This window comes from Thermobia domestica, chromosome 6 (genome assembly GCF_964235325.1).
Source record: "Thermobia domestica chromosome 6, izTheDome1.hap1.1, whole genome shotgun sequence".
NCBI lineage: Eukaryota > Metazoa > Arthropoda > Insecta > Zygentoma > Lepismatidae > Thermobia > Thermobia domestica.
The window spans coordinates 22,960,713-22,988,560 of NC_137459.1; the positions used below are offsets into that span (position 1 = coordinate 22,960,713).

The 27,848-nt window shown below is 37.1% G+C and overlaps 1 protein-coding gene across 1 annotated transcript in view; it reads right to left on the reverse strand.

Annotated features, from left to right (window-relative positions):
• The window catches only part of LOC145687884 (protein O-linked-mannose beta-1,2-N-acetylglucosaminyltransferase 1-like), a 177,103-nt gene that overhangs the window by 7,823 nt on the left and 141,432 nt on the right, over window positions 1-27,848 (reverse strand). The window contains exons 8-12 of the mRNA XM_081761402.1: window positions 22,059-22,337; window positions 15,744-15,920; window positions 12,601-12,733; window positions 8,519-8,668; window positions 3,880-4,050 (exon numbers count right to left, since the gene is read on the reverse strand). Of these exons, the coding sequence (XP_081617528.1) occupies window positions 3,880-4,050; window positions 8,519-8,668; window positions 12,601-12,733; window positions 15,744-15,920; window positions 22,059-22,337 (910 nt within the window). The remainder of the gene's footprint in view (window positions 1-3,879; window positions 4,051-8,518; window positions 8,669-12,600; window positions 12,734-15,743; window positions 15,921-22,058; window positions 22,338-27,848) is intronic.

Genomic DNA, 27,848 nt, shown 5'->3' on the forward strand with positions numbered 1-27,848 from the left:
CTATCGCGGTAGAACTTGGTGGGCCGTAAAGTGAAGACGGTATCAAGTGCATTTTGCACCTCTACTAGGGATTTGAACTGGCATCCTATAAGGTGATTGTCCAAGGAATGGAACAGATGATAATCAGATGGTGAATGTCCGAGGAGTATGGCGGATGCAATAGTGTTTCCCATTCAAGGTGCAGAATGGTGTCTCGGGTCTTCCTAGCCACGTGGGGCTTAACGTTGTCCTGTAACAGGAGGACGCCTTTGCGATCCAGAAGTGCTGGCTCCAGAGTTTTGAGTTTTTCTTGAACACGGCTCAACTACTAACAGTACACAGTTGCATTAATGCTCTGACCAGCTGGTAGCGGTTCCCGATGCACGATGCCGCGAGCAGTCCATCAAACACATAGGAGGACCTTCTGGTGCAGTGCAGGTTTCGGCTGTTTTGAAACTGGTTCATGGGATGCTAACTAATGATGACGCGCCGTAGAGCTTCGTACAGGACCCACTTCTCATCGCATGCCAACACCCTGTCCACAAATGGCTCTTTCCTCAGAACAGACAGCAAAGAAACACAGGTGTCTGTTTGCGTTGCCTTCTGGCATGAATTCAAATCATCATGGAACCACGACCCAACTTGTAGTACTTGCCAAGTTGATGGAGGTGCTGCCGAATGGTTTCTCCACTCACACTGAATTGTAGTCCCAGTTCCTCACATGTCTAACCACTGTTCGTCTCAATTGCTGTTTGCAGATCTTCATTTTGTACATGTTGGTCTTCTGGCACGTGGTGCGTGTTCGAGTGTTTTGTCACTGTCACTAAACTTGTTACACCACTGCTGCACTGTCCGCGTAGTCACGACACCCTACCTTGCATACCTTTCGAACCGCTGCAGGGGCGTTTAACCCCAGTTGGAACTCGTACATCATACACGCCCCTTATGACGCTCTGTGGAAGTCCCATGTTCACTCTGTCCTTACGCAAGTTCACGGTGTAACTGAACTGCCACAACCAGGCAGTATGTTGGATATACCTACACCAACAATTGACTTTCGCCTTGTCTCTATTCGCATTCAACTCACAGTGTGAGGGCCAACTGAACAGATTTCCACAAAAAGCGACAGAACTTTCTTGGTTACCTTTATATATATATGGAAAAGACTGACTTCTACCACACTACAACTTGAGGGTTGACGGAGATGGTGATGGGGATACTGAATCGATTGCAAAGGACCACTCTCGATATAACTTACAGTTTTGTTCTACGAAGATCAATACTGAAAGCGGAAGTAATAGTAAATTTCTACCGCTTCTGGTTTTAGTAGAGTGATACAGGTGGTTCGTAGAGACGCGGAATCGATGATTTAAAAAAAAAAAAAAATCTCGTGAAGCGTCCTTCCTTTCCAGCCACAAAGAAACTGTTTTTAATGCCATTTTAAAAGCCAGGAACATTGTGGAAACAAGTATTAGAAGTGGCGGGTGCATAGTCTCCTATGTATAAAGATGGTCTCCTCGGTAATTGTAAGAAAAAGGAAAGTGATTTAAAAAAGGAAAAAGAAAGAGTATTTGGAACGGAAATTATTATTATTTTCTTGCATACATTCTATAATAATAAAACAGAAACACACTTCAGTTTAAAAATTCGATTTCAGATCGCAATACATTAATTTCGGTCAGTTTGGAAGTTTTAAAATATGACCGTTATATTTAAAACAAGCAATTTAGAATCTAATGTTTTCGTTTTATGACTGTGTGTGTGTGCAATATGAGCCAAGCGAAGGTAATGGTCCGTCTCGTCCACCATACAATGAAGATTCATCTGTGTAATGCCAAATTAAAGTATGTCAATTAACTACCATACATAAGGCTTTGACGTGGGAGGCCCGGGTTCGATTCCCGGTGGGAGCTCATGTGGTTCGGATTCCACTTTAATCGGTAGGTACCAGGGTTGGCTGGTTTAAACCAGCTGGTTTTTTCAAAAAAAACCAACTGGTTTAAACCAAAAAACAAAAAAAAATGTTCGTAAAAGTGTAAGTGTTTGTAAAATCTTGATAAACACACATATGTGGGTTATCACGTTTCACTCCCGTATATTATTCGTATTATATTCAGACCTAAATTCCCCATTCATTACTCAACAAGATTATACTACAAAAGCAACTTTTTTTTTTACAAGTTTATAAATGTTTATTTTGTGATTTTTTTGTAGTTGTTATTATTGTTATGTAATTGCAATCGAAGAAAAATTCTAAATATTGTTTCGTTTCAATGTTTACTATTGATAAAATACATCGAAAATGCCGTACTTTGTGTGTGTGTGGGGGGGGGGGTCATACAGACCCCACGAGAGGCATTTAGTGAAATAAGTATCTTTGGTATCTATTTATGTATAACTGAGTCTGAGCTAAAGTGGACTCAAATAATTCGTATCTTTATTCACTTTTCTTATTGATATGCAGATTAAGTCGGTGTATTTCTTTAATTTGGACCAATAAAAGTCGTTGTTAACTAACTTGAACTAAATTAGTTCTTCTGTACTCCGTCGTACTTTGAAATTGTTCATATGTAATTCTGTGTAATGGTTTCACTTGTGCAACTGTTTATCTTTTTGTCCTTCTGAAATGACTCTTGACAGTTATATTAAGAAGCATGTAAAGATCAGTACAACGTTTTTTTTTTTTTTTTTTTTTTTTTTTTTATATATATCAGGATTCATTCATGAGTGAGTCGGCACACGTATCGCATTTGTGGCCAATTAGTCCTGGTTCCGAGTTCAAATGGAGGACAATTTCTCTCGGATGTAACTCGAGAAGCGATTTTTATTTCGCTTTAAGCTTATGTGACCCCTTCCAGCATAACTCGGTTGTTGCATAATAACATCAAGGCGAAACAAACTTATTTCTGTCCATATATGATATGAATATATAGAGCAAATCATTTAAACCATAAAAACCTGGTTTAAACCAAGAAAACCTGGTTTAAACCAAAAAAACCGTTTTTTTTTTTTGGTTTTTTTAATAAAAACCATGGTTTTTGCCAACCCTGGTAGCTACCGTCTCATATAGCCTTTCTGCTGAAAGGGACGTTAAACTCAAAATCAACTCAACTCAATTACCATACATGAGTTTGAAACGCATCATTAGCGGAAGATTTGTTCCAAAACTGTAATTGTTTTTATTGAATGAATTGGATTAGTCAATTAAAGCTGCTTGTTTAGTATAAATTTTGGCCATTCTTTCGCTTATTTTCTTAGTAAAAGTAAAAATGAGTAACTTTAAATGAACTTTTCGTTTTCACAATTTAATTTTGAAGATACACCTCGTCAATTATCAATTTTGGTTGAATATAATAATTACTACTAACTGTTAGACACAAATATGATGCAAGGCTAACCGGTTAGCAAACGCGCCTTTGGCCTGGGAGACCTGGGTTCGATTCCCGGTGGGAGCTCATGTGGTTCGGATTCCACGTTAATCAGTAGGTTTACGTCTCATATAGCCTCGCTGCTGAAAGGGACGTTAAACTCAAAATCAACTCAACTCGACTCAAAAATGATGCATATAAACCGAAATCAATTATTTTAATTTTACCAATGAGCCATCATGAAATTGTAATCGATTTATTTTACGACCTGCAAGTTAAGATTTTGATTTACAGTTAAGATTGAAAAGATGTTGGAGTTAACTATCCTAATGCAGACTGTTTTCTTTACTATTGTACACTGAGTGAGAATAGGAACATCACCTGGAGATTCCAGACAAGACTTTTGTGGTCAATCAGATAGATTGGAATTTTCTATCGTCCTTCCAGACAAAGGTTGATAGCACCTTAAATAAATGAATTCTAATTATGGTTAAAATTGTTTTATGATTATATAACTTGATTTATCACTCACCCCCTAGATACTCGTAATGGCGACAGAGATGCAACGTTCTCAAATTGGCACCGTTCAAGATCCTTCTTCGATACATTCAACTGCACACTGCCGTGTAGTAAGTCAGAGATATGCTGGTAGTACCTGTCTTTCATTAAATCCACAGGTTTCTCAATCCAGGCGGACGAGTTTCTGAAATAATGTTCAGTAACAATATGAAACATTCTCACTGAATTAATTAAGGTAAAAACCGGGTCAAAGTTACTCTGAAAATGCATGGTTCGGGGAAAACCCTTGATGGTTTCCGAATTGAAATTGTGACCAGAGTGATAAATTCATACGTGATTTTTCATTTCAGAATTAGTGTTTTGGTTACAACAATCAACAAATTAGTTACGAAACATATCACACCCATCGTTTAGAAAATTACATTTCTCAGATATTTCTCCACATCTGTGAATCATATTCACAACTAGTTTTACTGAATATTATTATTATTATATAGATGGATCAACTCTGCACAAATGTGAATATTGAGATTGACTATGACATTGTAGCCGTCTCAAATCATTTCAGTCACCATGAAGTGTTGGTCAGCACAACACAGGGCATTTATCGTGGGAACGTTAAACAAAAGTAATGAGTGAGAGATTGTTACTCAGGGTGCATTCTGGCGCCATCTGAACATTCATCGGTGTAACAAGTGTTCCAAGCTGCAACACAATACTGTTGTGGGTGCGAACTTTCGGGAAAATGCTTGCGCCGTGAAGAAGAGACCTTAAAACGCACAAACTTCAGAGAATATTGAGGAACTTATCTAAAAAATGTAATTTTCAAATATTAGGGACGGTATGTTTCATAAGTACAGTCCATTAGATACAAATTGTCGTTTCTGACAGTTGCTTTCCTCTGTTTTTTTCTTTTTTTTTTTCCTCCTTGCACGTAGTCATAATAATCAGGCAAGAAGAGCTATTTCTATGACAACAGCAAGTTCAGTCAATTATAGTGACTCATTTCTCTCGCTCTGCAATGGTAAACATTACACCCTTTCCGCACGTTGCCAATTTGAATATAAACAAATGCAGATTGTTTCAGTCGAATGTCAATTTGAGTAGTGGACATGCTGGTTATTGAGAACATTTTTTTGAGTTCTCTTTTGTGTCATTTATTTTATAAAGCTGAAATTTTACTTGCAGTGAATAATTTCGTGTTTCAATACCCGGTGCAAAAGCTGATAACATAGCATTGAGCACCACGTACGCATAGCGAGCTGTCAAAAAGGACAAGTAGTATCAATTGCAGTATAATTCTAGCAGTAGTACCCTCCCCTTATGTCCATGACGCACCCCCCCAATTGTCTATCCGTGGGTGTTCTTCCATGAAAAAAAATCATCTTTTCGATTAATTTTTACACACCCTCAAACATATTTATATAGATTTTTAACCCTCCCAAATATTTCAATGACGCAGTTTGCGTCATAGCCCCCCTTTGTGGGCACCCCTGATTCTAGACTGCGAAGGAGAAACAGTAAAAGTAAAAAAAAAAAACGTTTTCAGGAGACGATTTTTTTATTTTATCAAGCTAAAGTATGAATCTCTTATACTAACAGTACTATTGTGCTGCCAAAATGTCTTGAGCCGTGGCAAAAATGCGAACTAAAGCTCACACCCTCACACACCCACGTGTTGAGCCAATAAGGGTTCAGCTGTTGCTAAGCGAGAGAAAGCGAGTGGAATTCCTTCAGCCGATAGCAGCGCTTGCAACGAAAGACTAGGGATCAAATCAAAGTGGTATATCTATAAGACACGATTATTCAACTCACGTTTAGAACTGATTTATACCAAGTTAACCGGAGGTGAATCATGAAACATAGGTCTCTAATTTTGACTTATCTAACTTGGCCAATTTCTGACTTACACTGTTTCTCACGCGCAGTCTAGAATTTTTGTTAGCAAAACATTTTGAGTTACGCGAATAGTTCAATTCGGAAATAAAATGTCATTTGAGAAGTAGTCAAGTCTAGTCAGAATTTCAATATGAAAACCGCGAGCTTTTTCTTTTCTTTTACGTTGGACCCTATATTACGCTGAAACATTCCGCTACTGAATGTGCAAAATATTCATTTAACTAATAAAACTGATATTCAAAGCTATTATGATTATTGTTTCAGACCCAGTTTGATAATGAATTACGAGGGCTGATCAATAATGAATGATCATAAATGAATAAAACATAATTACCTCTCCTAATCCTCCAAATGTTGAGGGTCTTTTTCAAAATAGTGCCCATTACATGCAATGCACTTGTCCCAACAGTTTTGCCAGTCACCAAAGACATGCTGGAAGCCATTTTTAGAACAGATCCTTCAAAATCGCTTCTGCAGCTTTCACCACTGCCTCTGAAGATGCGAAATGCCGTCCCTGGAAGTGTTTCTTCAAAGTTGGAAAAAGAAAGAAATCACAAGGGGCTAAATCATGGCAATATGGAGGATGGGTTACACACGGAACGCTGATCTTTGCAAGATAGTCAACAGAATTTTTGTACTGTTCTTCGCGTGTCAATTCCATGTTGTCTTATGCAAAACTGAAATTACGTGTGCTTAAACGGCTTCCAAAGTCACATTTCTGACGTCATGGTCTTCAACCTTGATCGATCTATTAGTCACTTCTCCCACTACACAGAAGTGTTTCGCTTTCTGTGCCTTGCCGCTGTAATTACTGTGTGCATGATCAGTCTTTATTGATCAACCTACGTATAAATATAATTTTAAGGATGAAATTGACTGCAGGAGACTGGATAATATACTGGTAACATTGGCACTTAACAGTGACACATCAAAAATAAGAAATTACAAATAATTGTTCTGGTTCTCGAACAGTAAAATTGTTTGTTAAGCTTGTCAGGTTAAGTACGTAATTACTTATTACAAAAGTCCCTCAAAAGAGAAACAGTTAAACGCTACTGATGAAGACAAGAGCGTGTTTGAGAGTTTCCAGCGACTAGGAATCCACAAGAGCTGGCAGAAAAACCTGACGGTTTTCAAATTGAAATTGTAACTCGACTAACTACTTCACAAATGATATTTTATTTCCGAATTGAGCTATAACTCAAAGTAGTTTGCCTACAACATTTAGGTATGAAACATTCCGCTCCTACTTTTTTGCAAATAACACTTTTCAAACTATTTCTCCCATTAAGAATGTTCAAAATGTCATTGCAATCAAGACTGCGAATTCTCTTAACCGCGGCACTCAATTGTTGCACCAGAACAAGTCTGTATGAGTGCAAGTTAAGGCCCATATGAAATAGTCTGCTTACGGAGCGGTCAGAACGATACGAGGTTTTTCTAAAGTCTCTTCTTTACAGCTCAAGACTTCCTAGACCACAGTACTATGGTATTGTGACTTAAAACGCTGTGATTCTAATGAATGTTGAATGACCAGCGAAATGGAAGCAGAGTAATAACACTAACTTATTATTTTTTAGTCATCTGCAAGATGAATGCTCGATATTCTGGTGACTAACACCACGCCGACTGCAATGTCATGGCGAGCTGGTTACAACGTCATGCTCAACCTCAAAGTCATTTGAAAAATATAATATGAATTTTAGGAAAACAAATGGATCAAAAGATTGCGATCTTGGCCAATAATTAGTTTTTGGATCAGGGGCCACAAAATTTTTGAACGAACCCTACATCGAGTTTTCGTATTTTTTACGAATAAGCACATCATACTGAGTTAAGTGATAATTTGGATTTGGCCACACTATATGTAGTTCTCTAGATATAAGGCCTACAAGAAAATTTTTAATTGAAATATATTGGATCTTTTGATCCAAAAATGTAAATTTCAAAAGTAGGTGGGATATGTTTCATAACTAATTGTTGCAAGCAATACATTTTGAGTTACAATTAAATTCGTAAATAAAATACCACCTGTGAAATAATGAGTCTGGTGTAACAATTCCATTTGGAAACCGTCACCAATTAATTTAAACTCAACTCCATGATATTACAGTCGATGAAAAACGCTTGCTGGCTAAACATGTTAGATGGATGATATATGGTCAGCACATCAGCTCCTATAGCAGTTATCTATGGCTTCCTAGACCAGAGCTCACTACCCCTTAACGGAAATAACTCTTATAAATTTATCACGGTGTTCAAGTCGAAGCAGAAAATTGAGTATGTCCATGGGAATGGAACCCGAGGCTACAAGCAATAAAGGCAGACGTGCTGACCGCAGCCTACATTAGAGAAAACTACTCTTAAAAGACAGGAGAACGAAGAAAAGATACACAAGGTACACTCAGCTTGAGAACATTGTCAAATGTCATCAAAGTTTATCCCGCGCTATGTAACTTCATACCAAGGGGCGGAAGGGGGGGGAAGCGGAAGCTCAGTCCTGGAGAGCTCAGCTCTGGTGTGTAGGGTTCCTGGTTCGATCTTAGCTCGCGCCAAGTAGGCTTCGTACTGAATAATCACCATCTGTGGGTTTCATTCCAGAGTTCTCCCGGTTTGCCACACTTCATTTCATTATTTCGTTATATCACTGTCTCCCTTAGCCTGGAACATAACTGTGGGACGTTAAAGTTAAAAAATCAAGCTACAAGTTAACTCAAATGCTATTTGACAAAGCTCAAAATATTAGTACTTACATATTTGTAACCCTTGGGTGCAAAAAGATATTATCTTCTTCATCTTTTAATTTCATAGCATCGATAGGTCTACGAAGAACCCGGGAAACATCCGGTATGATGATATGTCCTCCACTTTCTCTAACGATGTCAGGCCATCCTACCCATGTTCTGTAATAATAAATACATATCACTAATTACCTTTTACACTTATGGTGAGGTACATAGATTTTTGGCATTAGATTTATATAGTAGTTTATGTAGGTTCTTAATTTTTTGTATAGCGTATTACTACATCCTTCATTGGTTTCCTTCTTAATTAAAATAGTTATTATCTTCCAGACAAGTACTACTTTTTAAAAAAAAAAATAAAATGAACACCTGTGTTTGGCACCTCTATGTACAGTCTGACAAGACAGGGAAAAAGTTTCTTGGAGACAGAGCCATAGCCAGGTTTAAAGTTTTGGTCGCACAGGCAAAGTTTAAAGTCGGGTTCGAAATATTTTCTTGATAAACAAGATTGAAAAATACATATTAGTGTTTTAGAGAGTATACTAAATGATTTATTATACGATATTGTTAGCCCAGCATGCTTCGTAAGAAGGCCAATTCGACTGAACACACCTTGCGAAGAAATTGTCTTCATACCGTCATAGAAGAAAAGATGGAAGGAAAGTAAGGAACAGGAAGAAGAAGACGGAAGAAAAGATCAAGGAACAAGACAGGATGAGACACAAAGAGATGTGGAAAGAAGGAGAATAAGATGGGAAAAGGACCAAGAGAAAAAGTGCTAGAGTGAAAGATGTTGTTAGATAGGCCTTGTAAATACCCAAATTTGCCGAGGTATTGAGCACTTAGGTTATTATTATTATTATTATTATTATTATTATTATTATTATTATTATTATTATTATTATTAGCTATTATTATTATTATCAAGTATCACAACTAATCGAAGATTTGAAAAGTAGGAGAAAATATTGAGTTGATTTTGAGTTTAACGTCCCGTTCAGCACCGAGGCTATATGAGACGTGGACCTACTGACTAACGTGGAATCCGAACTACATGAGCTCCCACCGGAAATCGAACCCGGGTTTCCCACACCAAAAGGCGCGTACGCTAACGAGAAAATATTGAGTTAAAAGAGGAAACTGAAAGTCGACAAACCTAAAAGAAACATTTCCAAGCTCAAACCTAATAAAATAAAAAAAAAATAAAATAAAATAAAATAAAATAAAAACTCGCTAGTATCAGGACCTGCTGCAAGACGGAATACTTAATAATAATAATAAGATATGTATATATAGAATCTTTACTTTAGTATGTTTTATTAAAGAGAACAATGATCTATAATACAACAGTGAAGACTTTTTCTAGCTATTATTTGTTTTGTAAACAAATCGATGACACTTGATATGTATTTCTAAATCTCACTATTTATTTACTTCTCACTAAAGCATAACAGAGTTTCGCAAAGTTCTAATGCTTATTTTAGTGTGTATCATTCCACACAATCACAAATCCAGAGGATTAAAAGATCTTCTTTGGTTCAGTTCTCACCTCTTCACTAACTAACAAACTAACTCAGTGGCCTATGGTTCATTACTGTGTTTAGAAAAGCTCTCCATTAACTTCTATCCGCAGCCAACTGGACCCAGTCGGTCTCCTTTAGCCTAACCGGCATAACCGTGGGACGTAAAACTCAAAGATTTCATTTCATTTCCAACTTGACCCAGTTTCTACTATGTATTCCTATTTCTGCGAGATCCATCTTAATATTCTCCTACTATCTACGTTTAGACAGCGATTAGAGGATCGAACTCAACTGCATTTGATTACGTATCATATTGTTTTGGTGTCCTGTGAACTACTTTTCAAACAACATTATTATTTAATTTTAATAACTGTATGTTAGAACTTTTTTCTTTATTACAAACTAAATACAACTATTATTTAAAAAGTAGTTCACAGGATACCAAAACAACATAATACATAATCAAATGCAGTTGAGTTCGTTCCTCTAGTCGTTGCCTTAACTTAGATTTTGGGGGAAATGTTATTCTGGCAATATTGTAATTTCTATGGACGGCAACATTGAAAATTTTTCAGGTTTATACTTCTCTGTTGTAGAATAACATTATCTATGGTCGTGGTAATTTGCATTTCATTATCTACTTTCACTTATGAATAAACAAACAAAAGAAAAATGGTAAATTTTGTATTATTTTTAGTATGTCAGGCTCTTAAGGGCGTTGTAAAAGAGATTTGACTCACTCAGCAAAACTTTTGAACCAACAGACGTAACGGTAAAAACTCAAGATATATTTCACTTGAATGTATTCGATATGAATGATGCAAAAAGAGAAACGGAAAAAAAATATTAGCTGCAGTGAAATTAGGTCCTAGCTAATTGCTTATAGATTTCCATGAAATCGGATTAAGTACCATTTTCAGGCCCGAGAAAGTGATTTAGTTACGTCGAATTTGAGAAGACTCATTTAGAGGAGAATTCCGTTAATTGGTTTGGTGTTTAATGGCCCTATCAGCACCGAGATTATATATAAAGTTCACTTACATCTTAACATGGAATCCAAACCATATAAGCTTCCACCAGGAATCGAAGCCAGATCTTGCGCTGAAGGTCGATGTGCTAACCTAACCAATACAGCCATGGAGGAGCTAGGAGCGAATACAGGGAAACTTACTCTAGGAGATGGGAGGGAACTATTTTCCTTAACGATTGTCGGGAAATGGGCTGAATCTACCATTATCGGGTGCAAGAAAAATATTCAAGTAGGACAATTTACAGAAGCAGAATGTCAGAAAGTCAGATGAATTTGAACTAAGTCATCGGTTTTCTTTAATCAGAAACCAGAATAGTAAACATGTTTCAAACACCTTTTATTACTTTCACTATGCAAAGGATGGCACTTCAGCTAGTAATACTATTATGGTAAGCTTCCGTTACCCTTTTAATTTAGTAGATTTCCAGATAAAACCAAACAACTTCGATAAAACTGACAATACTATTTTTTCAACTGGCGAAAGTTATTATGCGTCCACTCGACTGGATCAGTACCAGACAACACAAATGAAAATTAAATCTTTCAGTTTTAACGTCCTACTATAAGACAAAGGAAAAAAAAGGCAGGTTTTGAACCTAATGACACAGAAATTCATTATCAGTATACCATTCATTAAAGAAATTCGTCAATTCAATCACGGTAAATCAACTGTGGCCCCGCGTAGCGTAGTCTCTGACGCTCTCGCCTTCGGTGTGAGCGGTCCCGGATTCGATTCCCGGTGGGTCACTCGGTTCAAAAAATTTCAAAAAGCTTTTTCAGGCCAGCCACCCTGAATGAGGTTTTCCTCATTTACACCAGGGATACCTAACATTCCTAACGTCCCAGGTCACTTCCTTTCTTCCCCAATCCTTTCCACGGATAGCGTGCTCGCCGAGGGACGTCAACTCGGATACGTGACAGGCTAAATGGTCTTAGATGCTGTCAGTCCAGAAATCTACATCGTAAATCCTAAATCGGCGTAAATGAAGTAGCAAGCGAAAATTCTAAAGAAACCTGACACCAGATCCAAGTGTGTTTTCCTTTCGGTATTAAAACTTCGTTTTTCCCTCTGTGTCTGCTTTCTATTTCCATTTAATTGTAAGTTATCAGACAAGAAACATTCAAAGCCTTGTATTGAACAAAAAGCTATGTAGCATAATACAGAAACTACAAATGGCAAAAATCAGGACAGTACACTATCCGATGTCAGCTTTCGAACGAACACAATATTCAAGTGTCGAGCTCCTCCGTGGCTAAGCGGTTAGCGTACGCGCCTTTGGCGTGGGAGATCCGGGTTCGATTCCCGGCGGGAGCTCATGTGGTTCGGATTCCACGTTAATCAGTAGGTCCACGTCTCATATAACCTCGCTGCTGAAAGGGACGCTAAACTAAAATCAACTCAACTCAACAATATTCAAGTGACAAACTGGGATAAATTTAATTTCCCTACCTGTTAAATAAATAAATAAATTCCTACTAAGAAAAACGCCCATTAATGCTAAGGACCAACAAGATAGGTATTCCTTATGTATACAGACCTTGCTTTGCAACAACTGTTGAATTTTCCATCAATGAAGTTATCATACACGCGGAGTGGCATTAAAAATCCTAGGCCGGGAAAATCTTCAATTCGGTACGCTAGATGTGGGTTATTTGACAATCCCTCGTAGCCTAAAGTGAGAAACAAAAATTGAAATAGTTACTCGACAGAAGAATCCTCACTTGCACATCAAAAATTAATTTTACAGAGGAACAATCACCATCATCATAATAATTATAGAAAGTACAAACTGATATGGTTCGTTTTACTAAAAAAAGAAAAAGAAAAAGAAAAAAGGAAAAAAAGAAAAAGAAAAAACTACCTTATCCAATATTTTAAAAATATTTTACAAAATACGTGTCAAGATTCGACTCGGACATCTACAAAAATATAAATAGATAAATCAAGTAAAATATACAGGGAAATTGTTACAAATACTTTTCGAAATGTATGCATATTCTAAAGCCAGAATTAATACATTCCCTTCTCCTTCAAGTTTCTAACAAGGAATTACAATACAGTGGACCCTGGATAATTCGAAAACTTCTTTATTTCGAATTTTTCTCTTGGTCCTTAGATGAGGCCAACCATTTACAAAAACCTTTCTAATTCGAATTTTTGTATAATTCGAATTTTTCTACTGGTCCATTGAGGTTCGAATTATCCAGGTTCCACTGTACATCATATCAAGCGTGTAGATAATTTACTATTCTGCCCAATCAAGCAAATTACATTCAGAAATATGCTTTTTTAAAAAAATGTTAAATTCTGTAATCGCGCACTTTTTCAGCGTTCATTATTGTTTTAAGAAATCTTTAATAATAAACTAGGTGGATTTAGTACAAGGTCCGGTAAAAAGACCTTCCGTATTTGGAAATGGTGCTGTGTGAGTTGTGCTGGGGATACGGCGGCGGAGGGGCTATCGATCGATAGCGGTATATGTGTGCCATTTTCAGTAGTCGCAATAATGTGGCGCGGGGAGCATGGTGTGTATATTGTGGAGGAGTATATTCGTAATGGTGGTTCTACGATTACTACTCAACAAGCTTTTCGCATTCGGTTCGGACTTGGCTGACATGATTCTGTTCTAGATAGAAAAACTATTCAAGGTTTGGTATCAAATTTGAGAGCAACAGGTCCTGTACTAAGAAAAAAAATTGCCTGGCCGACTTCGGATTGTGACAACGCTGGAAAATGTGGCGCGTGTGGAAGCGTCTATCCAGCAACCCCCAAAGCGTTCAGCACTTAAACACGTCGGGCAGGCGATGTTTTTCTCAGTGCAAGACCTGTTGCTCTAGAGTTCCATACCCAAATTTGAATAGCTTTTCTATCCGGAACAGCCCGCTGAGTAGTAATCCACAACCATCATTACGAATTTACTCCTCCACAACAAACGCACAACGCTTACTGAGCCACGCCATTGCGACTACTGAAAATGGCACGTATGCCGCTATGATCGATACTTCCTCTGTCACCGTATACCCACCACAATTCACACAGCGCCCTCTCCAAATTCGGGAGGTATTTTTCCGGACCCTGTATTTTGTAAGTTAAAAGCAAAAAAAATCATTTAAGATATATAAACTAAGACCAATGTGAACATACGGGACACAAATTTCAACTCACAAATCACTATGTATACACAAAACCATAACCACCATCACTCGACGTTAAGACTCAAATCTTTCATTTAGTTTTAAGATTATACTTTATGGCAGACTACACTAAATAGCTGAAGTAGACTTCTTGTCAAATACACATTGCTTGAATGAATAGTAGCTGTTCTAACCTTAGTTTTCAGACCCGCCTCGTATTTCGTTATATTAAAACACGTCATCGGGAACTGGAGTGACAGACGTTTCTGAGGTCAATTAGCTGAGGTTTTATACATATATTTCAATATGTCAGAATTCGAAGTGTCAGAAAGAGTTAACTCAGAAACTGAAGTATGTTCGGTAGTAAAATAAAAGGTACGGGCTACCGCACTAAACTTTCTCGCTCTCATTTGTTAAATTGGATTATGTCAAGCTGCAGTTATTACGGAAATATTTATTAACGAAATATGAACTAAATTATAATAGGTGTTTTCGGAAAACTGTATCAAAGAAAAAACACTTCGAAAAGCAAATCACTCGTTGTCACTGTGTTCACGAGAAATTATTCATGTCCTCGATTCTCGGCGGGAGCTCATGTGGTTCGGATCCCACGTTAAGCTGTAGATCCACGTCCCATATAACCTTGCTGCTGAACAGGACCCTAAATCCACAACAAGAAATCATTCATGGCATATTGTAGGGCTGTTATATAACAATATTGTGATGATATAAGCAATGGAGGTTTGGGGTTTGAACTTCTTTGGGCAAGATATTATTTATAAATAAACATTTACCATATTAAGATGTATGTGTACGAAAGTCACACTTGCCCTTGAACCAAAAATTGGTTTATTATAGTGAGGAGTGAAATTAAATGAAAATCACAACCATGCTCTGACCAAATTTGAACGCACGTACTAGCAATATGTACGTAATATTCCGACATCAGAGACTGCAGGCATCCTGTCATTCTCCACAGGACTTTCAGAATTTGACACAAGGGCCTCCCGTCGTTGTCCCGCAGGCCTCCTAAATTCGGGACAATCGGGGACATCTGGATGTCCGAGCGTGATCCCGTCATTGCGTGCGTGATATCCTTGAGTCGTTCCTGTGTTTCGTAAGTAGTCAAACTGTAATCTATGGTCGCCTTAATAATGACTTCACTATAATCTGAAGCTAAACTAATATGCTAGACTATAAATATTGTACATCAATATATATATATTAGAATAGAGAATCATTACACACATTACTAGCTAAGTCTGCCTAGCAGTAACAAAACGAAAGTTCAAGTATCCAAAAGCATTAAGGGCCACGAAGTTCATTTGGCATGGGGGGAGGGGGACGCTCGACTCCTAAATGATTTCCCGTAGTTACACCCTGTGCGTGAATATTTTCCAGATTTCCTAAAGCCTTAAGAACATGGAATATTTAGAAGAAATATGTCTGCACCATCCACATCACAATAAGCAAGCGTTGTTACACACACACACACACACACACACACAAAAAAAAAAAAAAAAAAAATTAAAAATTAGTAATTTACCATTTGGATTCCAAGCCGATATTCCAATAATTGTGTGATCCTTCTCTGCAACTGGAAGGAGTTGTGCCAAATAAAACATGAAGTCCGGAGCTAGTATTAGGCCCTCTTCCAAGATGATAACATGTTTTTTATTTGGGTACTTTTTCTTTACGGCTTTGAAGGCATACTCCAGTTTTGCTAAAAAAAAAAAAAAAAGAAAAAAAAAACATTTGTTTCAACCAAGGATGAGAGAGGGAGAGAATACATACAGCAGTGCTTAAAGGTATAATGTTTCATGATATTAATCTAAATGTTTGCATTGGAAGTTCTATACTTTCCTTCCTGTCTGATGACGCGTTTTAGCACAGGTGATCAGAGTGCAATTATTTTGTGTACGGTGATTTTTTTATTTTCTGCTACGTAGTTCATTATGTAGATATAATATATATACACCGGGGGATTCACGAAATCTGTAACAGGCCTTTAACTCAGTTGCTAGTGCACAGAAATCTTTGGAAAAAAATACACAGTGGACGTGCCAAATCAGGTGATGATGCTTCTGAAATCAGGGGCGTCTCAGGAATACCTCTACGGGGGGACAACTTCAAAAGTTTAAATGGAAACATGGGTTTATTTTGTCTCCATTGAAACAATCGGTAAATTTTCAACAACTTTGAGAGAAAACATTTTGCCGTATCTCTTACTGTTTGGGAGTTACATGAGCTCATTAATATTTCAATGCGAGGATTTCCGTGTGCTGCAACTCGAAAGAAAGAGCAAATAATTGAAACTAAAGCGAAATATGAATGTGCACATGAGCAAACAAACGGTGCAGTTTCCGAAAACAGTGGAGTCTTGGGAATATCTTGGGGAGCGGACAATTTCAAAATGTCTTTCTGAAATTGCTCTATTGTAAATAACCAGGTTCATGCCCCCATGTTTTGCTCGACCCTTTGGTAACAGTAAATTCGTTAGATTTTCCTTCATTTCGACCAACTGTTTCCATTTCGTTTTGTTCTAGCATTGTAAATAGTATCTCATCATGCTTTTCGCTCAGCAACTCAGTTTCCGTATCAGGCATACGGTGCCAATTGTCATAAACTTAAAACAGCTCTCCCAAAAGCAGGGTTGAAAAAAAACATGATTTTTTTAAAAAAATCAAAAAGAACTTTTTTATGTTTAAAACATGTTTTTTTGTTTAAAACGTTTTTAACGTTTAAAACAAAGTACTTTGTTTAAAAAAAAACATGTTTAAAATGTTTATTTTGTTTAAAACAATAATCTAAATAATCATATATATTACAGTTTTACACTCTTAGGTATTGCTTGTCATCTATATTCAACCGCTAGATCAAATTTCGGGAACTTCCCTAATCTCGATCCGCCCAAATGTTCAATTCCGGAGAAAGAAATCGGGATTTTCCCGATCTCCGTTCACAGAATATGTAGTTTAGTTTTTTTGTGTTACGTTCTACTGGTCGTCTGCAGTCTTAATCTTTAAACGCCCATTGACGCAACTGCTGTGTCAGGGCTTTAAACCTCAATGGCTCAGTCTTAAACCTCAAATTAAGGCTGGAAGATGGTTTTGGTACCAATTTATTCCTGAAAGATGCAGCTTTGCTGGTAAGCATTTTATGTATGTGGGAGGAGGGTAAATATAATTTTTTCTGTTTTTTTTTTCAACAGTTTTTTTGGGGGCCATTCCCCCTCTTGGGGGATAGATTCATAAAAATTGTTACGTGAAGCAATGAAGTAGGCTACTACATGGTAATATCGTGTATTTGTACTTCTTGCTTATATGGGGTAGCAGAGAGGAGGCAAAGTTAGCCAATTTTTGGAGTTTAGTTTTTAGACGTAAATTACGTTTATTTTTACAACAAACATCAATAGCTCAGTCCTTAATTAAGCTAGAAAGATGATTTGGTGGCAAAGTATTTTTGAGGGATGAAGCTTTCCCTCAGTTGCATTTTATGGATATAGGGGGTACGTATGTACGGCCGAGAGAGGGAGGATGAAGTTGTTTTTTTTTTTAATTTTTCATCATTTTTTTCATCAGGTTTTGGCGAGTATTCCTCCCCCCTTTGTGGTACATCCATAAAAATTGGTATGTGAAGCAATGAGGCAGTCCCCTACATGATAGTAACCTGTATGTGTACTTGTTTATAGCGGAAGAGGGGGTCAAATTTGGTTAATTTATATTTATTTTCGGGACGGTCCCATATAATACAAGATATATTTCACTGAAGTGATCAAGAAGCATAATTCTTGTTCGTATACATGATGTGTGCAGCAAAAATTATTTGCATATGGACGTGGTACTATAGTGGGGGAGGGCCTATGTTGCCTACACATTAGCATCATTTTGTCAGCGTAGGGTGGCTGCAAGGGTTGGCCGGGCGCGCAAAGTCAATATTTTCATATTTTTAATGATTTTTATGTCTGTTCTTTTTCTACGAATACGGCGGGAATTTCACGAATGTTACCTCATTGGAATTTGTGGTCTATACGCTTTCCAATGGTTTATAACTCATGACTCTGTGATAATTAGGGGAGTCACCAGAGCCTCGAACGTGAGAATGTACCATTTTGTTAAAATCCCTGGCGGGTGTCTAGAGTTAATTGTGTTGTTATGCCGTAGACCCATTATTAGCTACCCATGTTGGAGATAGGGATGTATCTTGAAAACTGTTTAGTTAAAATATGTCATTTGCTCCTTGTAGGCTAGTCAGTCACTGCTCTTTTCTATGAGTTGTATTGTACTTGCCAGAGCATTTCTTCTAGCTTATGATGTGAGAACTTCATTATTATGGAAATGATAGTGATCAAAAAATACCCAAGTTTTGAATCTGTGAATTTGGATCTTAGAATAGTGTATAGTGTGTTTAACCTCCGTTATTCTTGGAAATTAAGAAATGTTCAAATACTTCATTTGAATTTCTGTTGGTTTAGTTATACGCACACTGATGTGCAGAATTTCGTTCAGTAATTGCTGTTATAATAAGAATATAGCTCTGCTTGTAATTTACTCCATGCACAAATCCTGCGGAGGATGGGCTGTTTGTTAGAAAATTAAATTAGCTTCTTCGATCTGATATTTGAGTTGTTTTAAACATGTCCAACCAGCATCGAAAAAAAACACGTTTAAAACAATTTGTTTAAAACGTTTAAAACAAACTGAATAAAACAACAGCCCTCGTTTTAAACATGTTTTAAACACGTGTTTTAAACATTTTGTTTTAAACATTTCAACCCTGCCCAAAAGAGAGAGAAGTTTTAAAATTTCCATGTTGCCCACCAACCTATGGTCGAGGTGAGAAAGAAGATTGCATATGAAAGTGATACAATATTTAGCGCTTCTTTCAACGCAGGCAAAATTGACCCCTGTTTCTATTTAACATTTTGAAGATGTTCGCTTCCAATAGAGGCATTCCCGAGACGCCACTGTTTTCGAAAATTGCACCGTTTGTTTCCTCATGTGCACTTTCGTACTTCGCTTTAATTTCAAACAACTATTTGCTATTCCTTTTGAGTTGCAGTATGCGGAAATCCTCACATTAACGTATTAATGAGCTTGTGTATCTTCCCAAACGTGAGAGATTTGGCGATTGTTTCAATAGAGGCAAAATAAATACGTTTCCATTTAAAATTTTGAAGTTGCCCATCACTAGAAGTATTCCTGAGACCCCTCTGACTTCAGAAGCATCACCACGTGATTCGGCACATCTATTTTGGTAATAAAATATTTTGTTTCAAAGATTTCTGTGTACTAGGAGCTGAGTTAAGATCATGTTACGGATTTCGTGAATCATCTGGTATATATATATATATATATGAAAAAGAAAAATGTTTCTATTCAGTTAAAAGTACAAACAAGTAAGGCGTACCCCTCCTTTCCCCTCTAATTTGATTCGAAACAGACCAACGTCGCACGCGGATAGAGGCAAGGTAAGGTTTCTGATCTCCATTACCTCGGTACTCAGCAAGTAAGTGATTACCACTCCACTTCGACCGTCTTTCAGGTTGACAAACATATCCAGTTGGTACAGATGAGAGCACGAAACCAGAACAAGAAAATAAATCTAGTCTCACCAGGTATCATGCTCAGGCCGTTCCGTTGGTAAGTAGAAGACACTGATTACCCTACCATAGTTCTACGCAAACAATGCATAATAAAATACAATTTAGAGATCATGAATCAAGAATGCTGGTAACCTTTTGTACACTCATTTACGTATAGTCTTCTTCGAAATAACATTACTACCCATTTTCATTTTTTTTTTCTTTTTAATGGTCACATATCTCTTAACTGTACATATAAAGTTATTTTAAAGTTTGCCTTAAAATAAAGATCTCAATTGACAAAAGACGATTCAGATGTCTTTGTGTCAATTCTAACTATGAGTAATAACACACGACGTTTCAAATAGGGTCGGTGACACAAGGACAAGAAGACTGTACATTGATTTTCAAATTTTTGACATGTCCAATATTACATTAAAATGAGAAAAAGAGTGCAACAAAATACTGTTACTGGCATATTTTCGTATTCCTGTGAAAAAAAAATATAAGGACAAGATACTGACATTCTCCAAATGAAAATCTTGATACATTCACTCGATTGTGAAAGTTGTGTTGCCATATCAAACGTCTTAGAAAGAAACATTTACCTACAATTTCTGTAACAATGTTCCACTGCAACTACTAAAATTTGTTCCTTTGTCTAGAAGGATTGCTAACTCCTTTCCACATGACTACTTCTACAAATTACTGTCTTCGGACAATGTAAAACCACGATCAGGAATTTTAACTATTATTCTACTTACAGATTTCTGTAATTCCTGAATTTTCTTTAAACTTCCAAGCTTTCGACTCTCCTTTGGAGTCTTGGTCACGGACGTAAAAAACAGGAAGAAAAAAAAAATAGAAACATCAAGGAATAAAAATGGAACGGACTTACGAAGGGAAGAGTTGTGTTGTACGGAAACACGTTGTCAAGTACGTAGTAATCTTCAGAGTTTGCATCAACTTCATATGCAGATTACTGACGTACTTGACAACGTGTTTCCGTACAACTCAGCTCTTCCTATGGTAAGTCCGTTCCTTTTTATTCCTTGATGTTTCTATTTTTTTCTTCCTGTTTTTAACCTCCGTGACCAAGACTCTTAAGGAGAGTCCAAAGCTTTGAAGTTTAAAGAAATTTCAGGAATTACGGAAATCTGTAAGTAGAATCCTATTTTCTGGTTATAAAGTTTTTTTTTTTTTTTTTAAAAAAAAAAAAAAAGAGGCGGAGAACTTTATGTTGAAATAAAACACAGAAAAAGGTTTTATTAATATCCATGAAATTGGCTTTATTTGACAGTCCCTTTTATGACATTGATGTTTGAATATGATTTCGGGCATGTGCCCACCATGGCTGGCGTGTATATGGCGTGATCTGAAGGTTCAATTTTCACATACTTTTCGCAGTAAATCAGGCTGTATTTCGGAAATAACGTGTCAAATGTTGGCTTCCAAGTGCTGAATTGTTTCTTATTTCTCGGCGTAGATATGCGACTTTACATATCCCCAGAAAAAATAATCTAATGGCATCAAATCACTCGAACGCGGGGGCCCATTAACAGGTCCATTTCGTGAAATTAATCATTCGTCAAATGTTTCTTTCAGTAAACTAATTGTGGAGCGTGCTGTGTGGCATGTAGCATCGTCCTGCTGAAGCCACATGTCTGCAACATTAATGTCTTTCAATTGAGGCACGAAAAAGTAATCATGTCTCTATATGAACATCGTTAACTGTAACGTTCTGACCAGAACTACGCTACACACCATCAATCGCTTGTTGTGTCCACACTGTACGACGTTTTGCGGGATGCGTATTATCGTTTACAGTACACGTATTGCGAAAACGATCCATAGTTTCTCGAATTAATCGGTTTAATGGACTATAATGAGCACCGTAAAATGCACGTAATGCCCGATGAGTTTCTCGAATTGAACCATAGTTTTCAAAACAAATTTGCACAACTTGCAAACGTTGCTCCGGCGTGAGTCTATTCATGATGAATTGCCAAACCAAACTAACCTCAAAACAAACGAGAACTGTAATATCAGCTGTCACAAAAAACAGTGTTGCCAGTATAAAGATCTCCGCTTCGAAAAAAAAAAAAAGAAAACTTTTACAATGTCTTCTATCATTCACGGTTAAAAAATACAAATTACACCTCCTACGCCGATTCAAACATTATATTTCTATATTTATTCAGACTTTATAGTGTCGTTTTCATTTCTTATAAAAAAAATCGATACTACCGTCTTTCCACAAAAATAGTTTTTACTCACCTTGCTGTTTATTTTCGCCAGTTGTGGATTCTTCGTAAAGGATACTTTGAAAGTCAAACAAATTGACGAGTGACTCGACTTCATGTTGCTTCTCAGAATGCAGCACAAGAACGCTCGGTGGATTGACACCCGGCTGACGTACCAGCGTTTCTAAAGTCAACAGTAACGATGACGGAGACTGTCCTGCAATTATTACCACTGGAGTCGAGTACACGGGATTGCCAATCAAGCTTCTGTTAGTCAGTAACGCTGGTAAAATTGGTTCATGTTGGAGTTCGGCTGAAACAACAAAATACATAAATAAATAAACAAAACACACTAAAGTGTTAAAAAGTATGTTTGTTATAATGAATTTCAACAGCTTCACGTAGCACAAATTTCGGAGGAAAGGAAACCATAGATGATGAAATCTAAGGTGCTAAAGTCTTTCCAAGTATTAAAAAAAAAAAAGTAACCATACCTAGCGAGTCTTTTAAGTTACCTTGATCACAAACCATCAAACCAGACTCTACTAGCGAAAAAAAAAAAAAAAAGCGGCTTTTGGATCTTTGTTCTTCCAGGGGACCACTCCTCGAATAAAGAAGTAAAAAAGTGTAATACACTGAAGTCTTTTTAATTCGAAGTCCAAAAGTACACGAAAAAGGTTTGAATTATCTAAAAATATGCATTGTTAAATAACTGAAGTTAGGCGAACAAAACTATTGTATGTACAATGAAAAAAAATTAATATACTGTAAACTTTACCTTTTAGGGATCATTAATTGCGTAATACAATACAGCAATAAACATTTATTCGTACATGCATTAAGCCACATATATTACGGAAAACATATACTTAAGTACAGTATCACAAACACTGAATTAACACACAAAACCACATACGCGAGTAACAACCCTTATTATCCGTTAGTGATCTTCGAAATGAAATTAAAATTAAATTTTTCAGTTTAACGTCCCACGATTATGCCCTTTAGGCTAAGGAAGATGGACGACTAAGGCAAGTGGATGATGATGGAAGAATGTGGGAGGAAACGGGAGTGCCCCGAGAAAACTCTCAGACACGATGTTGTCCACCACAAATTCTCTTAGCCGGAAATCGAACCAGTGACCCCAAGCACCAGAGATAAGATCTCTATTACTAAGTTATTGTGACCTCCTTTGTGTGATTGAAGCGCGGAATTGTTTCACAGAGCCAGTTTTCGTAACGAAGATATGAAGGTTGGAGTCCTTCAGTACATGATTCTATAGTGAGTTGGATAAACTTTTACCTTTTCAGATGATTGACAGGATTGAAGTTTTGCGCCCATTTAAGCACCGAGGACATACAACTTCACGACCTATAGCTTCACGTGGAAACCGTCCGCCGGGAATAGAACAAGGGACTCCCGAGCAGAAGACGCGTACGCTAACCATATAGCCACGAGGGAACTTTCGGTTTCAAGTGAAGTGGTAAGTATGGAATAAGGAAGATTGAGGAAAACGTTGACGACTGGATCTTGAGGTAGCGTTGAGGAATGTGTGATAGTAGATAAATGGCCATGGCATACGATACAAAACGTCTGATATACGAAAGATGAAATCTCATTAAGCAGAGGTTTCATATTTCCCAACTAAACTCTCTTGAAGCTAGGCTGCCATGCTGCAAGAATCTTGTAGCTATCATTAAAAAATTCTTGCAACCCTACAATATTTCTGCATGTAAACAATCTTGAACGGAACGTGCAATTATTATTATTATTATTATTATTATTATTATTATTATTATTATTATTATTATTATTATTATTATTATTATTATTATTATTATTATTGTTGTTGTTTTAATGATGCAAGAAGTTAAATCATGTGGAACTTTCTGGGTCGTCTTTCTTGCTATCTGCTATCGCCCTCCAAGTGATCAAAAAAGTTTCGCCAATTCCGAAACGACAGATTCTTTTGGCCAGGGAGAAGAAGAGCGCCAAAATACAAGTTTTTAATCCCTACCTTCTCACACACTCGGCCTACACCTTTCTAATGAGAGCTTTCGTATTGCTACAGCTCTGCGCTTAGGTGCTAATATTTGTGAGCCTCACTTTTGTCCTGCTTGCAACGCATATGTTGATAATAAAGGATTACATGGTCTTTCATGTTAAAAAAAAAAAAAAAAAAAAAAAAAAAAAAGTGCGGGAAGACAATCTCGACATCATATTGTAAACGACATTATTTGTAGAGCCCTCGTTTCAGCGGGAGTTCCTTCAATAAAAGAACCAAATGGTTGTTGCCGCTCTGATGGTAAAAGGCCTGATGGCATGACCTTGGTACCGTGGAAAAACGGAAAATCACTACTCTGGGATTTCACATGTTCCGATATGTTTGCTCCTTCCAACATACCCCATTCTTCAATTCAGGCAGGTCTCGTCGCCGCTCACAGAGAATCAGATAAAAGACTAAAATACACAAATCTATTGCACAAATATTGGTTTGTAACAGTAGCAATAGAAGCCAGTGGGTCTTGGGGTCACGAAGGATCTAATTTCATTAATGGAGTTGGTCATCGAATAGCAATCAAAACTGGTGACCCCCGAGCTACTGCATTCCTTTTCGAACGTATAAGCATCGCCATCCAGCGCGGGAATGTGTCGTCGATCTTAGGCACATTACATCCTGGTAAAGAACTGGACGAGATTTTTCTTCTATAACACACAATAAGACGGAAGTAGAGACATCCTAGGAGGCTGACAACCACTTTGACTATGTTCATGAAGAATGCTTTGAATCCAGTTTGGATAAATATAAATTCTTGGAAGCCATGGCTAATACCAGTAAATTTGGGAGTGGTAGCAACATTATCTACAGATTTTACTTTGTTGCTCAAAATCGTTAAAGATCCGAAAGATATTGTTGTCAAGCTTTCCGATGTTTATTTTGGAACAAATACGATGGCTACAGATAATCTATGTATTCTTAGATGTGCTTATAAGGAAGAAATAATGTCAGTATTGTTATTGTAACAAATAAAATACAGTTTTTAATGAGGAGGTTCACTATTTGTCCACTAGAGTGCAGTGTTGCATGGGTAGAGATATCTTTCTTGCTTTCAGAAAGTTGTAATGTGTAAATAGTAAATAGAAAGATGGGGTTGCAAGATTTTTTAATGACAGCTACAAGATTCTTGCAGCATGGCAACCTACCTTTACATTCAATCACACAACATACGCTACACTTGAAATTTTGACGGTACATAGGATTTGTGATATAAGGTAACATAATGGAAGGATTTTTGGAAATTGGACGTGGAAGAAGGAAAATGGGAGTTGAAATTTGTATAACAATCTAAAATACCCGTTTTCCACACGGAGAGATGAAACTTATGAAAAATATTCTAGTCCATTTTCCTCCTTGTGATATGCCTTTCAATGAAACCGTGATGATAAAAATCCGTAAGATACTCTACTTTTGCCATAAATTTTGAAATACCCTATAACCCTAGAATCGCCCTTAAGCAAAGTGGTATGACAAACATCCAGCATGAAGTGGGTAATAAATATGCTTCAATAGTCATTTCAAACGGATCAGCCGATTTCTGAGCCTCAAAAAGTATAAATTCGGCACTAATCTTGATTATTTTGGACATTTTAATTTGACCCCTTCTCACCTCTCATGATGACGAAGGCTGAAATCGCACTTAACGGCGTTTTGAGTGTCACTATTCATCTCAGTGACCCGAAAACAATGAATTCAATACTAATATTGAACGTTTATGATTATTTTCACATGTCACGCCCTTAGGGGTGCTAGGGATATCTTACTCCCTATATATAGAGAGTGAAAAAACGCAGGACACAAACTCAGGATCTTTGGCGTATCGTGCACATGCGTAAGCCACTACTCTACCCAGTTCACTCCTTAAACAACCACACACTTCCTCACTTTTGAAGTCAAGTGTTCATTCACTCAGACTACTTGGTTTGTTTTTAATTTCTTGTTGTGCTTGGATTATTCATTATCCACATTTATCACGTCTTAGTCCCTCGACTAAACTTGAGCTTAAATGTAATCGGAACTGTCACTAGTCGATTTAGCGACCATGAGAACTATGAATTCGTCACAAATATCGGTCGTTCTTGATTATTTTATATGTCACTTCTTTCCCCCTCTAAGCGGGAAGGGGTGTATGCCATATCCTGACAGCTTTTTTTTTTTTTTTTTTTCAGATTGTAAGTCATACGTGTACCAAATTCGGTTGAGATTACTCGAGGCGTTCAAGAGTTATGCTGGAATATACACACTTTTATCCATCCATATATATGCATGTATGATGCTCCCATTATCTGAGAAAAGTTTACAATAAAAATTATTTTAGTCCAATCTTAACACTCTTTGAGCCGAACATTGAAAGCCCAGAAAATGCTATAGTTATAACCATGATGCCTAAGCTCCCCATAAAGTAAACTTGCACCAAAGAATATAATAAAGCTTATAAAAGAATATTTTTGAAGATATTAAAACTCTATCTTGTCCGAAAGGTGGGTTATATGTAATTATTTTGTATTGCTACACGTATTCTTAATCTACACCGTAGAAGTATCTACTTGTATGTTGTTTTTGAAGATATTAACAATCTACGTTGTATACACGACTCCAAAAGTGCATTACCACTTGCTCTCCTCCTTTTCCTGCAATAGCAGGCAACCCAGAAAGCTCGGCGGTCAGGTTGGTTGCGAATTCGAAAGGCGTTGGACCAAACCTGAATTTTGTAACAAATATATTAGTGTGACAAACTCCAAATAAGAGAATAAAACAAATTGTTAAGAATGACAATTTTATTATCGTGACGGAGTTGGATGACATCAAAAATTACAAAATGATCTTACTTAAGCATTCAAACAAAATGAATGACAACAAACAGATACCAGAGGAAAACAGTTCTCTTTCCCCCAAAAAATAATCTCATAAAAACGAAAAAGTTACATAATGTAAACTTTTAATATAAAACCCACACAAAAAGTTAAAAAGTTGACACCCGAAAGGCAAGAACAACTGAACCGCAGTGAATGAAATTGTGCACAGATATTTAAAACATAAAATGAGGGACACGAGTTTCGTATTTTATTAAAAAAACGGTTGGAGGGGCACGGACCCCTCCAACACTTGATCACGAAATACCAATAGTGCTAGTAACAGTACGTCAGATGTGTGTAAAGGACAGGAAGAATTGCAACGAAACTTTACGTGTGGGCAACACGCAAAAAGTAAACCAATACGGTCATTTTTATTTTCTAGGAGAAAACGGTTTTAAGGGGCAAAAGCGCCCACCGAAAGTTTTGAAATTTGTGGCCCGAAAGGCAAAAAGAAGTTAGCCAAAGTGAATGAAATTGTACACAGATATTTTAGACATAAAATTAGGGAATACGGGTTTCGTATTTTCCTTGAAAAGGGGGTTGGGTGGGGCAGGGTACCCACCAAACATTTGATCACGAAATATCAAAAGTGCTAGTAACAATACGTCAGATGTGTGTAAAAGACATGACGAACTGCAACGAAACTATGCGCATGGACGATGTGCAAAAAAAGGAAAGTATACGTTTTTTTATTTTCTTCGGAAAAACAGTTTAAGGGGGCATAAGAATCCACCCGAAAATTTTGAAAGTTGACGCCCGAAAGGTAAGAAGTGAACCGAAATCAATAAAATTTGGCACAGTTATTGTAAACATAATATGAGGGTATACGGGTATCGTATTGTCTGGAAAAGACGGTTAGGTGGAGCACGGACCCCTCCAACCCTTTGATCACGAAATATCAAAAGTGCCA